Genomic DNA, 16,311 nt, shown 5'->3' with positions numbered 1-16,311 from the left:
GACATCGATTTGAGGTGATTGGAAATGGTGACATGTGGAATATCTTTTCATGCAATGGTGAGGATGTGAAATGCACTGCCTGAGAGTTTGGTGGAGGCAAATTCAATCATGGGGATTTGGATAATTATCTGAAGAGAAAGCATTTGCAGGGCTACAGGGAAAAGACCTGGGAATGGGGCTAGTTGACTTACAGAGAGCCGGCGTGATTATGATGGACCGAATGGTCTCCTTTTGTGCTGTAATCATTCTCTGATTCTATTCTCTGATCCTAAGGGTACTTGTACACTGGAAATCCCAATATTTGGGAAATCTTGTGAAGTTCTTTACCAATATTCATGTTTATACTGGATCATCACAGAAATTGAGCACCTTAAGGAAGGTTAAAAGAGATATAACTGAAGCTATTCAATCTTAAAAAAATACACTGAACTTTCCCAATGATTATATATATAAATGCATTGCCTTGTACTGAGCCATACGATCCAGAATTTGCATTCTGATCTATGCTGGTCTCGACTTGATAGCAGAGCTGTTAAATTGACTAGTATCATGGAGCAGGGGGAAGAATTGAAAGGGTTCATGTAATCTAGTGATGACACAAGTGATGACACAATCATATTTTATTTTTATTCATTTACGGGATGTGGGCATCGCTGATTAGGCCAGCATCTGATATCACTGTTGATGACTCCGTCCATCACTTTTCTGATGATGAAGAGTAGACTGATTGGCTGGGTTGGATTTGCTCTGTTTCCTGTGTACAGGACACACCTGGGCAATTTTCCACATTGCCGGGTAGATGCCAGTGTTGTAGCTGTACTGGAACAGCTTGGCTAGGGATGCAGCAATTTCTGGAACACAAGTCGTCAGTGCTATTACCGGAATATTATCAGGATGCATGGCCTTTGCAGTATCCAGCGCCTTCAGCCGTTTCTTGATATCATGTGGAGTCATGAATCATATTGGCTGAAAACTTACATCTGTGATGTTGGGGACCCCAGAGGAGACTGAGATGGATCATCCACTCGGCACTTCTGGCTGAAGATTGTTGTGAATGCTTCAACCTTGCCTTTTGCACATATGTGCTGGGCTCCTCCATCATTGAAGATGGGACTATTTGTGGAGCCTCCTCCTCCGGTGAGTTGTTTAATTGTACTCCACCATTCACGGCTGGATGTGGCAGAATTGCAGAGCTTAGATCTGATGCGATAGTTGTGGAATCTCTCAGCTTTGTCTATTACTTGCTGCTTTTGCTGTTCGGCACACAAGTAGTCCTATGTTGTAGCTTCACCAGGTTAACATCTCATTTTTCGGCATGCCTGATGTTGCTCCTGACATGCCCTCCTGCACTCTTTATTGAACCAGAGTTGATCCCCTGGTTTGATGGTAATGGTAGAATGGGGATATACTGGGCAATGACGTTACAGATTGTAGTTGAATACAATTCTGCTGCCGCTGTTGGACCACAGCGCCTCGTGGATGTCCAGTCTCGAGTTGCTAGACCTGTTCGAAGTTTATCCCATTTAGCACAGTGGTAGTGCCACACAACACGATGGAGGGTATCCTCAATGTGAAGACAGGACTTTGTCTCCACAAGGACTGTGCGGTGGTCACTTCTACCAATACTGTCATGGACAGATGGATCTGCAGCAGGCAGATTGGTGAGTGTTATAACCTGCCTACTGACGATTGGCTGGGGACTAATGATTATCCCACAATCCTATGGGAGTATGAACTTCCCCAATGAGGGGGGCGGAGAAACTCCTACTATAAATAAGCTGGCCAGTCCAGGAACCAGGAGGAAGGAGAAGGTAGCAAGGGAAGTTACTGCTACTACTATGTATATATTGTTATAGTAAATAAACTTTATTATTTTGTATCCTTAAAACTCGTGCTGGATTCTTCGGGGCCTTTACAAAACTGGCGACGAGGATGGGATTCTCTTGTGGGGGACGCGTGTGGTTGTCCCGGAAAAAGGCCAGGAGCTGATATTATCAGACTTGCACAATGGGCATCTGGGCGTGACCAAGATGAAAATGTTGGCCCGGAGTTATGTCTGGTGGCCAGGCCTCGACACCGACATTGAGACGGTGGCCCAAAACCGCTCCATTTGCCAGGAGCATCAGAAGCTTCCGCCGGCCGCGCCCCTACATCACTGGGAATGGCCAGGGCGGCCTTGGGCATGCTTACATGCAGATTTCGCAGGCCCTTTTCAGGGATCCATGTTCCTCCAACTAATTGACACCCAGTCCAAATGGCTGGAGGTGCATAAGATGCAGGGGACAACGTCCTGCGCAACAATTGAAAAAATGCGTTTATCATTTAGCACGCATGGCCTCCCCGAGGTGCTGGTCACGGATAATGGCACTCCATTCACGAGTGAGGAGTTTGCTAGGTTTACAAAGATGAACGGCATCCGCCATATCCGCACTGCCCCTTACCACCCGGCTTCAAATGGGTTGGCAGAGCGTGCAGTGCAAACATTCAAAGGAGGCCTAAAGAAGCAGTCTTCCAGATCAATGGACACGAGACTGGCTCGGTTTTTGTTTACGTACAGGACCACCCCCCATACAGTGACTGGGGTAGCTCCCGCAGAACTCCTAATGGGCCGGAGACTTCGCACCCGCCTTAGTATGGTCTTCCCGGACATTGGCGCAAAAGTACGCCGCACACAAGAACGGCAGGGACCGGGATTGTCTCAGCATCGTCCGATTCGGCAGTTTGCGCCCGGTGACCCAGTATTCGTGCGGAATTTTGCTGGTGGTGCCCAATGGGTTCCTGGGGTAATCTTTCGCCAAACGGGCCCTATATCGTACCAAGTGCAAGCCCAGGGTCGTCTCCAGCGAAAACATGTAGACCACGTCCGGTCCAGAAGATCATCCCCGCAAAAGATTCCCCACCCCCGGAGCTCAGTTCAACAGCGGCAAAGACCAGAAACAAGGGAAGGTAGTCCTCCAAATCTTCCACTGGTGCCTCACTCAAAGCCTGCGCAGGTCATGACGGGACCGAATGGGGACAGAGACGCTGACATGACGGAGGCAGCAGACTCTGACTCCGAGATGGAGACACAGGATGAATCAGAGGGGGAATCCTCGGGTCCACAGGCCGTGGATGTACAACCGCGCCGTTCATCACGGAAGCGCCGGTCTCCGTCTCGTTATACGCCGCCTGATCCAGCGCCGCGTGCAAATGGCGTCCGGCCTGCGGCCAAACGAGTTTGACGCCTTCCTTCGCCAGGGCCTACGGTGGATTCCTTGGACTTTGGGGGGGAGGGATGTTATAACCTGCCTACTGACAATTGGCTGGGGACTAATGATTATCCCACAATCCTATGGGAGTATGAACTTCCCCAATGAGGGGGGCGGAGAAACTCCTACTATAAATAAGCTGGCCAGTCCAGGAACCAGGAGGAAGGAGAAGGTAGCAAGGGAAGTTACTGCTACTACTATGTATATATTGTTATAGTAAATAAACTTTATTATTTTGTATCCTTAAAACTCGTGCTGGATTCTTCGGGGCCTTTACAAAAGTGAATATGAGGTAAAGTATGGTTTTCCCTCTTGTTGGTTCCCTCACCACCTGCTGCAGTCCCAGTCTAGCAGTTATGTCCTTTAGGACCCGGCCAGCTCGGTCCGTACTGGTACTACCGAGTCACGACTGGTGATGGACATTGAAGTCCCTCACCCAGAGCATATGCTACGCTCTTGCCACTCTCAGTGCTTCCTATAAGTGGCGCTCAACATGGAGAAGTACGGATTCATCAGCTGATGGTGGCCGGTACGTGGTAATCAGCAGGAGGTTTCCTTGCCCATTTTTAACCTGAAGCTAGGAGACTTCATGGAGTCCAGAGTCGATGTTGAGGACTCCCAGGGTAACTCCCTCCCTTCGATATCAACGCTTACACATAAGCACCAGAGTGCTTCAGACAGAAACTGGAAAAGTATTAGTATTTTTACATTAGTTAATTAAAATTTGAAATCTTGCCCATTTTAGAAAGGCCCTAACAAGATTTTATGCTCTGTTCTGGAAAAGATAAATAATACAGCTACTTTAAAACCATATCAAGAATTGAAAACAGATTGCCATCACCATTTAATGCAGAAATGTCTCAGGGGATTACAACTGCATCATTACTTTGTGCTGATTTGTCGTTCTTTTTTAAAAAGGTACAGCATGGCTCAACCTCAGCTCAAACCTTTTCAGATCTCCCTGTATCCCTGGTCGTAATGTGCTTGATTCTCGTGAGTGTTATTGAAAATCTACGTAAATGGCAGCTGGTTGGAAAACTTGATGGTAAGGAACTGGCAGTTTATTTATCTGATTTGTTCTTGTTTAAAATAGCAACCTGCACACTTTCAGTACTAGCAAGCTACCTTGGTTGGTGAAATTGACAACACTAAGACCCACAGGGTACAATTTCAATCAAATAGAGTGTTACAGATCCCAATAACTCTGAGTTAAAGCATTTCTCCTAATCTCCCCTCGAGACCTTTTGCCAATGATATTGAATTTATGACTTTTGGTTATTGACCCACTCACCAGAGGAAATATTTTTTTCTCTGCCTAGTCTATGAAAACCTCTCATCATCTTGAAAGCCTTTATTAGGTTGTCTCTTAAACCTTCCTGTTCCAAGCAGTAAACTCCTCCCTTTTCCAACCTCTCGTAAATTAAATCCATCATCCCTGGGAACAAAAACAGAAAATTCTGGATAAACTCAGCAGGTCTGGCAGCATCTGTGGAGAGAGAAACAGAGTTAATGTTTAGGATCTGAAGAAGAGTCATACAGACTGGGCTTAGGTATGGTGCTCTTTCCAAGAGCCGGGGCAGACCCGATAGGCCGAATGGCCTCCTTCTGCACTGTAAATTCTATGATTCTATGATTCTGTTTGAAGTCTATCCCATTTAGCATGGAGGGTGCCTCAATGTGAAGACGGGACTCTGTCTCCACAAGGACTATGGGGTGGTCACTCTTGCCAATACTGTCATGGACAGATGCGTCAGGTAGGTCCGTGAGGTCAATCATGTTTTTGCCTCTTGTTGGCTCCCTCACCACCTGTTGCAGTCTCAGCCTAGCAGCTATATCCTTTAGGACCCGGCCAGCTTGGTCTGTGTTGATGCTTCTAAGCCATTCTTGGTGATGGACATTTAAGTCCGCCGTCCAGAATACATTGTGCACTCTTGCCACCCTCAGTGCTTCCTCCAAGTGGCGTTCAACATAGAGGAGTACTGAGTAATCAGCTGATGGCGGGTGGTCGTGGTAATCGCCAGGAGGTTTCCTTGCCCATGTTTAACTTGAAGCCATGAGATTTCATAGGGTCCAGAGCCGATATTGAGGACTCCCAGGGCAACTCCCTCCGACTGTAAACCATTGTACCGCCACCTATGCTGGGTCTGTCCTGCCGGTGAGACAGGATATACACAGGAATGGTGATAGTGGTGCCTGGGGCATTGCCTGTAAGGTCTGATTCTGTGAGCTTAACTATGTCAGGCTGTTGCTTGACATGTCTGTAAGATAGCTCTCCCAACTTTGGCACAAGCCCTCAGGGTCGACAGGGCTGGATTGGCCATTTCTGGTGCTTATGTCATTGCCGGGTGGTCTGTCCAAGTTTCATTCCTTTTTGTGTTTTTGTAGCGGTTGAATACAACTGAATGGCTTGCAATGCCATTTCAGAGTCAACCACATTGCTGTGTGTCTGGAGTCAAAAGTAGACCACACCAGGTAAGGAAGACAGATTTCCTTCCCTAAAGGACCAGATGGGTTTTTACGTTATTACGACAATGGTTTAAGACCATAAGACATAGGAGCAGAATTAGGCCACTCGGCCCATCGAGTCTGCTCCACCATTCAATCATGGCTAATATTTTTCTCATCCCCATTGTCTTGCCTTCTCTCCATAACCGCTAACCCCCTTATTAATCAAGAACCTATCTATCTCTGTCTTAAAGACACTCAGCGATTTGGCCTCCACAGCCTTCTGTGGCAAAGAGTGCCACAGATTCACCACCCTCTGGCTGAAGAAATTCCTCCTCATCTCTGTTTTAAAGGATCGTCCCTTTCGTTTGAGATTGTGTTCTCTGCTTCTAGTTTTCCTACAAGTGGAAACATCCTCTCCACGTCCACTCTATCCAGGCCTCGCAGTATCCTGTAAGTTTCAATAAGATCCCCCCATATCTTCTAAACTCCAACAAGTACAGACCCAGAGTCCTCAACCGTTCGTCAAAAGACAAGCTGTTCATTCCAGGGAACATTCTTGTGAACCTCCTCTGGACCCTTTCCAAGGCCAGCACATCCTTCCTTAGATACGGGGCCCAAAACTGCTCACAATACTCCAAATGGGGCCTGACCAGAGCCTTATACAGTGTCATGTGAGAGTATCTTTAAGAAATGGGTGTTTATAAATGGGTGTGTATATAAATATCTGTAGTGAGAGTACCTTTAAGAAATGGGTGTTTACTACTGCAGTGATGTCAGAGTGTGGGTGGAGCTGGGCTGCCTGTCAGCTTTTTACTTTTGTTTTAGGCTGTTTGCTGCAGGGTGTGTTATAGTTTTGTTTTCAGTGTTGGAGCTGAAGCCAGACCAAGCAGGTGTACTGCTATAGTGAATGTAAACCTAATGTGCTTCTGGTAAAAGGTGTTTTAAGTCTTCTGGATGTTAAAAGGACAGTGTACGCATTACTTAGTGTTGTATTCTTTGGGGGTTGTATTTGAATTAATGGTTGCTAAGATGTTCACTGTATGTTTTAAAAAGGTTAACTTGAGTTCATAGAATAAACATTGTTTTGCTTTAAAAAATATTTTCCATTTCTGCTCTACCACACCTGCAGAGTGGGGCGTGTGCTCCCCATACCACAATCTCTAAAAGTTATGGGTCAGTTGAAATCCTAAACCCTGGCCCATAAGAAATTGGAGGCTCGTCCGGGATAAAAGTCGACCTATTGGATTGGCTTAGTGAACTTAAAGACAGTGAGAGCTGAGTATATTGTGGGTGCTTTTCAGGTGTGGTATTTTAGTTTAAGTAAGGAGTGTGTTGTGGACAATGGCTCTTTCAGAGGCTCAGACGTTTTTGGGAGTGGAGATGGTCACACGCAGTACCTTGCAGACAGAGACTAAAAGCAGACTGTTAGATCTGGCAAAAACATTGCAGTTAACATTACCTGACAAAATGCAAAAAGATGAGGTCATTATGGCGGTGGCTAAGCATTTAAAGTTGCCTGAGATACAGTTTGACTCACTGGAAATAGCTAAATTTCAGTTACGAATTAAACAAATGGAACATGAGAAAGAATTAAAGCAGCTTGAATACGAAAGAGAGAGAGGAAAAAGAAAGAGAAAGAGAGAGAGAAGAAAGAGAAAGAGAGAGAGAGGAAAAAGAGAGAGAGAGGAAAAAGAGAGAGAAGAAAGGAAAACAGAAAGAATAGCCCTATTAGAACAAAAAGAAAGAGAAAGGGAGATACAGATTAGGGAAAAAGATAAAGTGAGAGAGTTTGAACTTCAGAAAATGGCCATGAAACATGACAGTCAGTTAAAATTGGCAGACGTAAAGGGAAACGTACAGTTGGTGGATAGTGATGAGGATAGTGAGAAAGAGCGTCATAGTCGAAGGCTTGGTCGGAATCTATTTAAATATGTCCACGTATTGCCAAGGTTTGACGAGAAGAAGGTAGAAGCCTTTTTCATTTCATTTGGGAAGGTAGCTAAACAAATGAAATGGCCACAGGACATGTGGGTATGACTGATTCAAACAAAGCTGGTAGGTAAGGCAGGTGAAGTGTTTGCATCACTACCGGAGGAGGTATCTGGGACGTATGAGGAGGTGAAAAAATCCATCTTAGGTGCATATGAACTAGTGCCTGAAGCCGACAGACGAAGGTTTAGAAATTTAAGGAAAGAATTTGGTCAAACATACATGGAGTTTGAAAGGATCAGACTAATTTTGATAGGTGGGTAAGGGCTTTGAAAATAGACCAAACGTATGAAGCTCTCAGAGAAATTATACTTTTGGAGGAGTTTAAAAATTCAATTCCTGATGTAGTGAGAACTCATATGGAAGAGCAGAGGATTAAAACTGCGAGATTAGCAGCAGAAATGGCAGATGATTATGAATTATTTCATAAATCAAAGCTTGGTTTATGACATCAGTTTCAGTCTGTGAGGAATAGAAACTGGGGACATGAGAAATACTCAAGTGGTAAAAGTAAAGGTGATCTGATGGGAGATAATAAGGAGAGTGTACCTCAGATTTTAAAAAAAAAATCCTGGAGGGTGGAAGAGACATGAAAAGTTTCAAATGTTTTCACCGTAATAAACGGGGCCATGTAAAGTCACAGTGTTGGTGGTTGAAGAAAAGCACTGGGAAGGCTGATGTGGTAAAACGGGTTTGTTAAAGTGGTGATGGAAAGCCCAAGTGAAGAGAAGGAGGTGCAAAAGATTGTACAGCCTGATCAAGAGGTGATTGATAAGAAGGTGCCAGATTTCTTTAAAGAATTTACTTGTGTGGGTAAAGTTTACTCATGTGTATCAGGAGGAGCAGGTAAAGAAGTCACAATTTTAAGAGATACGGGAGCTAGTCAATCTTTAATGGTAAGAGATGAGGAGTTATGTAGTTTGGGAAGAATGTTGCCAGAAAAGGTGGTAATATGTGGAATTCAGGGTGAGAGGAGTAGTATTCAATTATATAAGGTACGGTTGGAAGAGTGGTGAAGTGGTAGTCGGAGTAATAGAGAAACTATCTTGTCCAGGAATACAGTTTATCTTGGGTAATGATATAGCTGGATCGCAGGTGGGAGTGATGCCTACTGTGGTTGATAAGCCAGTGGAAAATCAGACAACTGAAGTGTTGAAGGACGAATATCCTGGGATTTTTCCGGATTGTGCAGTGACAAGGTCGCAAAGTCACAGGTTAAAACAAGAGGAGAAATCAAAGAGTGACAATGATGTTGAAGTGCAACTGTCAAAAACGGTTTTGATCAGCTGGTTGAAAAAGAACAAGAACAGGTGGAGGATGAGGTGAATATTTCAGGAAAATTGGCGGAGTTACAACAAAAAGATCAGAAAGCATACACGGAAGAGGAATCTGAGTGTACACCAGAGTACTATTACCGTAAAAGTGATGTCTAGATGAGAAAATGGAGACCTTTACATATGCAGGCGGATGAAAAGTAGGCAGAAGTTCATCAAGTAGTATTGCCGGTAGGGTATAGAAAGGAGGTGTTGCGAGTTGCACATGAGGTACCAGTGGCAGCTCATTTGGGAATAAGGAAATCTCAGGCTAAAATCCAGAAACATTTTTATTGGCCTGGACTACATAAAGATGTAGTTAAATTTTGTCAATCATGTCACACATGTCAAGTGATAGGGAAACCTCAAGCAGTGATAAAACCAGCGCCCTTAATACTCATTCCAGCATTTGAGGAACCTGTTACAAGGGTCCTAATTGATTGCGTAGGACTGCTTCCTAAAACGAAAAGTGGGAATCAATATCTTTTGACTATAATGGATGTGTCTACTAGGTTTCCAGAGGCCATTCCAGTACACAATATTACAGTTAAAAAGATTGTGGAGGAGTTACTTAAATTCTTTACTAGATATGGACTACCCACAGAAATACAATCGGATCACGGATCAAATTTTACCTCAAGATTATTCAAAGAAGTTATGGATAGCTTAGGAATAAAACAATTTAAATCAACTGCGTACCATCCAGAATCGCAGAGAGCGTTAGAAAGGTGGCATCAGACATTAAAGACAATGTTGAGGGCTTATTGTCACGATTATCCAGAGGATTGGGATAAAGGAATTCCATTTGTACTGTTTGCAATTAGGGATGCTCCTAATGAGTCAACCAAATTTAGTCCTTTTGAACTAATTTTTGGTCATGAGGTAAGAGGACAACTTAAATTGATTAAGGAAAAATTGGTGAGTGAGAAATAGGAAATTACATTATTGGATTACGTGTCAAATTTTAGGGAACGATTAAATAGAGCAGGTGAATTGGCTAGACAACATTTAAAAGTTGCACTAAAATGTGATGAAATGTGTAGCGGACAAGAAATCCAAAGTTCGTAGTTTTGCCGGTGGAGATTAAGTTTTAGTGTTGTTACCAGTGGTAGGTGAACCTTCAAAAGCAAGGTTTTGTGGACCTTATCAGATTGAAAGGAAATTAAGTGAGGTGAATTATGTGGTAAAAACGCCGGATAGAAGGAAAACTCACCGAGTGTGTCTTGTGAATATGCTTAAAAGGTACTTTGAAAGGGAAGGAGAGAAAAAGGAGGAGGTTTTAATGATTCTAACTCAAAGTGACAAACCAAATCCAGATGACTGTGAATTTGACATACCTCAAATTAAATTGGAAAATGAGGATGTTCTTAAAAATTGGAATAAATTGTTGAGTTACGTTCCAGAGGAAAAACAAACTGACCTGAAAGAGTTATTGATATCACGTGGGCAAGTTTGTAGAGATAAATTGGGAAGTACTAAAATGGCTATGTATGATGTAGATGTAGGAAATGCTGTTCCAATCAAACAACATCCATACAGACTTAACCTTTTAAAATTGGCACAGGTTAATGAAGAGATTGACAGTATGCTTAAATTGGCATAATTGAAGTGGGTTGCAGCCAATGGAGCTCACCCATAGTGATGGTACCAAAACCAGATGCTACCCAACGGTTGTGTGTGGACTATCGAAAGGTTAATGCAGTTACATGTACGGACTCTTATCCTATCCCACGTTTGGAGGATTGCATTGAGAAAGTGGGTCAATCAGCTTTTATTTCCAAACTGGATTTACTAAAAGATTACTGGCAGGTACCTTTATCCGAAAGGTCGAAGGAGATTTCAGCTTTTGTGACTCCAGATGGTATGTACCAATTCAAAGTTATGCCATTTGGCATGAAAAACGCACCAGCCACATTTCAACGGTCAATTAAAAAAGTTGTTTCGGAATTACCCAATTGTGCGGTATACATCGATGATCTGGCAATTTTCAGCCAGACATGGTCAGAACATTTAAAACATCTAATGGAGTTATTTGATCAACTTCAGGAGGCGAGTTTGGTGGTAAACCTAGCCAAAAGTGAATTTGGAAAAGCCCAAGTCACTTTTCTTGAGGAGTTTTCGATACCCTCGAGTTGAAGGGAAATAATGCGATTTCCTGTCATGAGTGGATTTGATCGAACATTTGTGCAAAATTATTGTAGCGTGGTGGCTCCACTGCTGGACTTGCTGAAGAAACGTCAAAAATTTCATGGACAACGGACTTTCAACAGGCATTTGACTGCCTGAAAGCTGTGATAACCAATGCTCCTATGTTGAAGTATTGCAAGGGACCTGTAGAGTGGCGCGTGTGCTCCCCATAGCACAATCGAGTAAAAGTTGTGGGCCAGGTGAACTCCTTGATACACTTGGGGTTCTCTAAACCCTGACCCATACCAACAGCCTCAGAAGTGCATCCCTGGTCTTGTATTCTAGCCCTCTCGACATGAATGCTAACATTGCATTTGCCTTCCTAACTGCTGACTGAACCTGCACATTAACTTTAAGAGAATTGTGAACAAGGACTCCCAAGTCCCTTTGTGCTTCTTTTTCCTAAGCATCTTCCCATTTCGAAAATAGTCTATGCCTCCATTTCTCTATCCAAAGTGCATAATCTCACACTTTTCCACATTGTATTCCATCTGCCACTTCTTTGCCCACTCTCTTAGCCTGTCCAAGTCCTTAGATAGATAGATAGAATTTACAGTGCAGAAGGAGGCCATTCGGCCCATCGAGTCTGCACCGGCTCTTGGAAAGAGCACCCTACCCAAGCCCACACCACCCTATCCCCATAACACAGTAACCCCACTCAACCAACACTAAGGGCAATTTTGGACACTAAGGGCAATTTAGCATGGCCAATCCACCTAACCTGCACATCTTTGGACTGTGGGAGGAAACCGGAGCACCCGGAGGAAACCCACGCACACACGGGGAGAACGTGCAGACTCCGCACAGACAGTGACCCAGCTGGGAATCGAACCTGGGACCCTGGAGCTGTGAAGCAATTGCGCTAACCGCTATGCTACCGTGCTGCCCTTCTGCAGCCTATCTGCTTCCTCAATACTACCTGCCCCTCTACAGATCTTTATATCATCTGCAAACGTAGCAATAGTGCTTTCAGTTCCTTCCTCCAGATCATTAATGTGTATTGTGAAAAGTTGTGGTCCCAGCATCGATCCTTGAGGTACACCACTAGTCACTGGCTGCCATCCTAAAAAAGACCCCTTTATCCCCACTCTCTGATGAAATATTCTGCACTTGCCTGGATGAGTGAAGCTCCAACAACACTCAAGAGGCTCGACACCATCCAAGGCAAAATAGCCCACTTGATTGGCATCCCCTCCACAAACATTTACTTCCTCTTCCATCAACGCACAGTAGTAGCAGTGTGTCCCATCTACAAGATGCACTGCAGGAACTCGCAAGGCTCCTTAGGTACCAGCTACCAACTCATGACCACTACCATCTAGAAGGACAAGGTCAGCCGATAAATAAGAACACCTCACCTTGACGTTCCCGTCCAAATCACCCACTATGCAAACTTGGAAATATACCACCATTCCTTCACTGTTGCTGAATCAAAATGCTGAAATGCCCTCCCTAACAGCGCTGTGCGTGTACCTGCACCACATGGACCCCAAGGCTCGAGAAGGCAGCTCACCACCATCTTCTAAAAGACAACTGAGGACAGGCAACGAATATTGGATAAGCCAGCAACACCCACATCGCATAAATGAATGAGAAATAATATCAGTATAGATATTGTATGAATACACACTATGTAGAATTCGCAAGTATTTATTTTATCACAAATTAAAGTAAAGTTATAAAAGGTGATAAAACGTACCATGTGTAACAGGTTTCTGTGTGCTATATAAAAATCATTTGACTAGTCATAGATTTTAGAGTAGGTATTGTGTTTAAAGCGTTTGGTGTAGACTTTCCACTGTAATTTAGAGACAGAATAACTGTGACACGGCAGTAAAGAGGTCATTTCTGCTGGAAGTTCAAGGGGTGAGATTCTGTGTCCCACCACACCCATTTTCTGGTCCCCCCCCCACTCCCTGGCAGTGAGATTATCCGTCCCGGCAGCCGGCCATTGGGGTTTCCTATTGTGGACACCCCCACGCCGCCGGGAAATCCGCGGGCGTGAGTGCACTTCCGGCAAAACGGAGGATCCCGTTGACAGAGAATCCAGCCCCAAGATGTTTAACTTTCAGAGCCCTTGTAGCTCCATTAAATAATTCAAACAGGCACATCGACATAACTGGAATCAATTTTAGTCATGACTGCAGGGTTATAATTAGATCTTCCGAACTCAGGTATATCCAGCGACACTTGGCTCATATTGTGTTCAGTTTTGGTCTCCTTACTTGAGAAAGGACGTACTGGCACTGGAGGGTGTGCAGAGGAGATTCACTAGGTTAATCCCAGAGCTGAAAGGGTTGGATTATGAGGAGAGGTTGAGTAGACTGGGACTGTACTCGTTGGAATTTAGAAGGATGAGGGGGGATCTTATAGAAACATATAAGATTATGAAGGGAATAGATAGGATAGATGCGGGCAGGTTGTTTCCACTGGCGGGTGAAAGCAGAACTAGGGGGCATAGCCTCAAAATAAGGGGAAGTAGATTTAGGACTGAGTTTAGGAGGAACTTCTTCACCCAAAGGGTTGTGAATCTATGGAATTCCTTGCCCAGTGAAGCAGTAGAGGCTCCTTCATTAAATGTTTTTAAGATAAAGATGGATAGTTTTTTGAAGAATAAAGGGATTAAGGGTTATGGTGTTCAGGCCGGAAAGTGGAGCTGAGCCCACAAAAGATCAGCCATGATCTCATTGAATGGTGGAGCAGGCTCGAGGGGCCAGATGGCCTACTCCTGCTTCTAGTTCTTATATGACAAACTTCTCTCACTTCTGGTAATGTGAATCAATGTTTTCATCACTCTAGATTCTGAATAAAGAATTCCCTCTTATATGAATCATGTATTATCTGTTAAAATCAGTGAGGAGCATTTGTGTACCATGGGAACTACTGAACCAACTGGAAAGTATGACAGAAAGTCTCCCGGACTCGAAATGTTAGCTGCCTTCTCTCTCCACAGATGCTGTCAGACCTGCTGAGATTGTCCAGTATTTTCTGTTCTTGTGTTGCAAAGTATGGTTGATGCTTTGCTAGGATGGAGGTGTGACCTGTAGAGGATGGCTGGTCAGGGTTTGATATAGAGAATGGCAATGCAGTGGTATTCAATTTTGTAGAACTTTCTCCTGGAAGAGTAGGGACCTGGTGCATTTTGTGATGAGGCGAAATGCACATTGCCTCTGGAAGAAACAGCTTTGACGGTATTTTTCATTCCATACTTTTGTGCAAAGAAACTCATTGAGAATTTCATGAAGTCTGTTGTGCCTCTACATGAAAGTGTCTGACATTTTACACTAAGCTATTATAACATTGTCTGAAAAGGACTGATTATTAATCAAAACTTCTTCCCATCAATGGTACATTTTCCATCAACTGTGAAAAGTTGAATTACTTTTTTGTTGGTTTCTGTCGGAAACCTTGGGGATTAAAAAGGAAAAAAGTGAAAAAAGAATGAAAAGAACTGTATTTAATTGTATTAGAAATGGTCAAGATCTCAGTTGCATGGAGGAGAAATTAAAATGTAGAATGATTGAAGCCTATTTGTTTCCTTGCAGCTCACCTTGTATTTACAAATGCATTTGCCGTGCTCCACAGGTACGTGCAGTGGCGTCATTTTGGCATCTAATGAACCGGTGCTCACAAACCTAGAACAAATCGCCACTATTGCTGTGCGGCAAGACAGAGCAGATGGGAACAATCAGATAACTGCAGAAGTGACAGAAAATGAATTTGCTTCACCTGTGGTACCAAGAACATCAGACAAGTCAAACACTGTGTTGCAGCCTTGTTTACATTCAACAAGAGCTGGGTGCACCACATTAGAACATAAAATTCCAGCCTCTCTCAAAGTTCTAGCAGTGAAGGACTACAGAGCGGAAATATTTGCAACAGAGATCATTAATTGGTTGGATACTGTAGAGTTAGTGAGAGTTGCAGGCCTTCCTTCTGTGGCCACAACCGGATGGGTTTACCCCATTTATATTTTTAGCTACTTGTCACTTTTAAGAATTGTTCTACATTCAGCAAATCCATTTTTACCTTCTTTGGCGATTATGTTGCAGGATTTCCCATTCTTTTTTGTTCGAGTCAGTTTGATTGGGGTCATGGGATTCGTTACTCCTGTTTTATACCCATTAAAGAATATTATTGTTCTCATTACATTTATTTATTTCAACTATGTCATAAGATTGAAATACTTCAATCATACGCAACAATTTTAAAAGTTACATCTCAATTGATTAACTGTATGATTTGATATTTATTGTATCATTGTATTATCAATATTCCAGAAGAAAATGATCTTCTACAGAGGCTTTGTATTTTAAAGCATCAATGAATGGTTATATTAAGTGGTGCGGCAATTGCTCAATTTTTCTGTCATGTGTTCTTACTTTCAAGTAGACTGTTATGGGAAGAAATTGAACAAGCAGTGCCTCCTCAAAGAAAAAGGGAAAAACAAAGTGCGGTATTACAGTGTTGGGTTTCGAAATTTTTGTAATTCTAAATATTTTCTGTAATTGCCGTTCATTGAACTTGGTTTGCTTTAAGCCATCTGCATGAAAATGAGTGCGATACAGTTGCTGAGAAACTACCTCAAAGGGCAATGATTTAAGAATGGATCAATAGGATGATAGATAGCTCAAAGACTTCTCTCTAATAGAAATAATTAATAGTGACAGTGATCCAGCGAGACAGATACCGAAAAAGGCACGGGTTTAGAGAGTAGAGTTCAGTATGTGTGTCAGAGAGTCATAGACGTCTACAACACAGAAAAGGTCCTTCGGCCCATCCAGTCTGCACCAGTCAAAAACAACCACTTAAGTTTCTAATCCCATTTTCCAGCACTTGGCCTTGTGTGCCTTGGCATCGCAAGTGCCCATCTAAATACTTCTTAAATGTTATGCGGATCTCCGCCTTCACCAGCTTTCCAGACAGTGAGTTCCAGACTTCACCACCCTCTGGGTGAAAAGGTTTTCCCTCACATCCCCTCTAAACCTCCTGCCCTTACCTTAAATCTAAGCTCCCTGCTCATTCATCCCGACAACAAGGGGAAAAGTAGCTTCCTGTCTATTCTCTCTATGCCCCTCCAAATTTTATACATCTCATAGAATCATAGAATTTACAGTGCAGAAGGA

General features: G+C 43.4%; 1 protein-coding gene across 1 annotated transcript in view; it reads left to right on the top strand.

The window, feature by feature from the left end:
• The window catches only part of tmem236 (transmembrane protein 236), a 33,876-nt gene extending 18,479 nt beyond the window's left edge, over positions 1-15,397 (top strand). Inside the window, exons 3-4 of the mRNA XM_072508576.1 lie at positions 4,167-4,293; positions 14,771-15,397. Coding sequence (XP_072364677.1) covers positions 4,167-4,293; positions 14,771-15,396 — 753 coding nt within the window. The 3' untranslated portion in view covers position 15,397. The remainder of the gene's footprint in view (positions 1-4,166; positions 4,294-14,770) is intronic.
• Positions 15,398-16,311: the final 914 nt, after the last annotated feature.

Source organism: Scyliorhinus torazame, chromosome 6 (assembly GCF_047496885.1).
Source record: "Scyliorhinus torazame isolate Kashiwa2021f chromosome 6, sScyTor2.1, whole genome shotgun sequence".
In the NCBI taxonomy this organism is placed as follows: Eukaryota; Metazoa; Chordata; class Chondrichthyes; order Carcharhiniformes; family Scyliorhinidae; genus Scyliorhinus; species Scyliorhinus torazame.
This window is presented reverse-complemented; position numbering and strand designations above follow the sequence as displayed.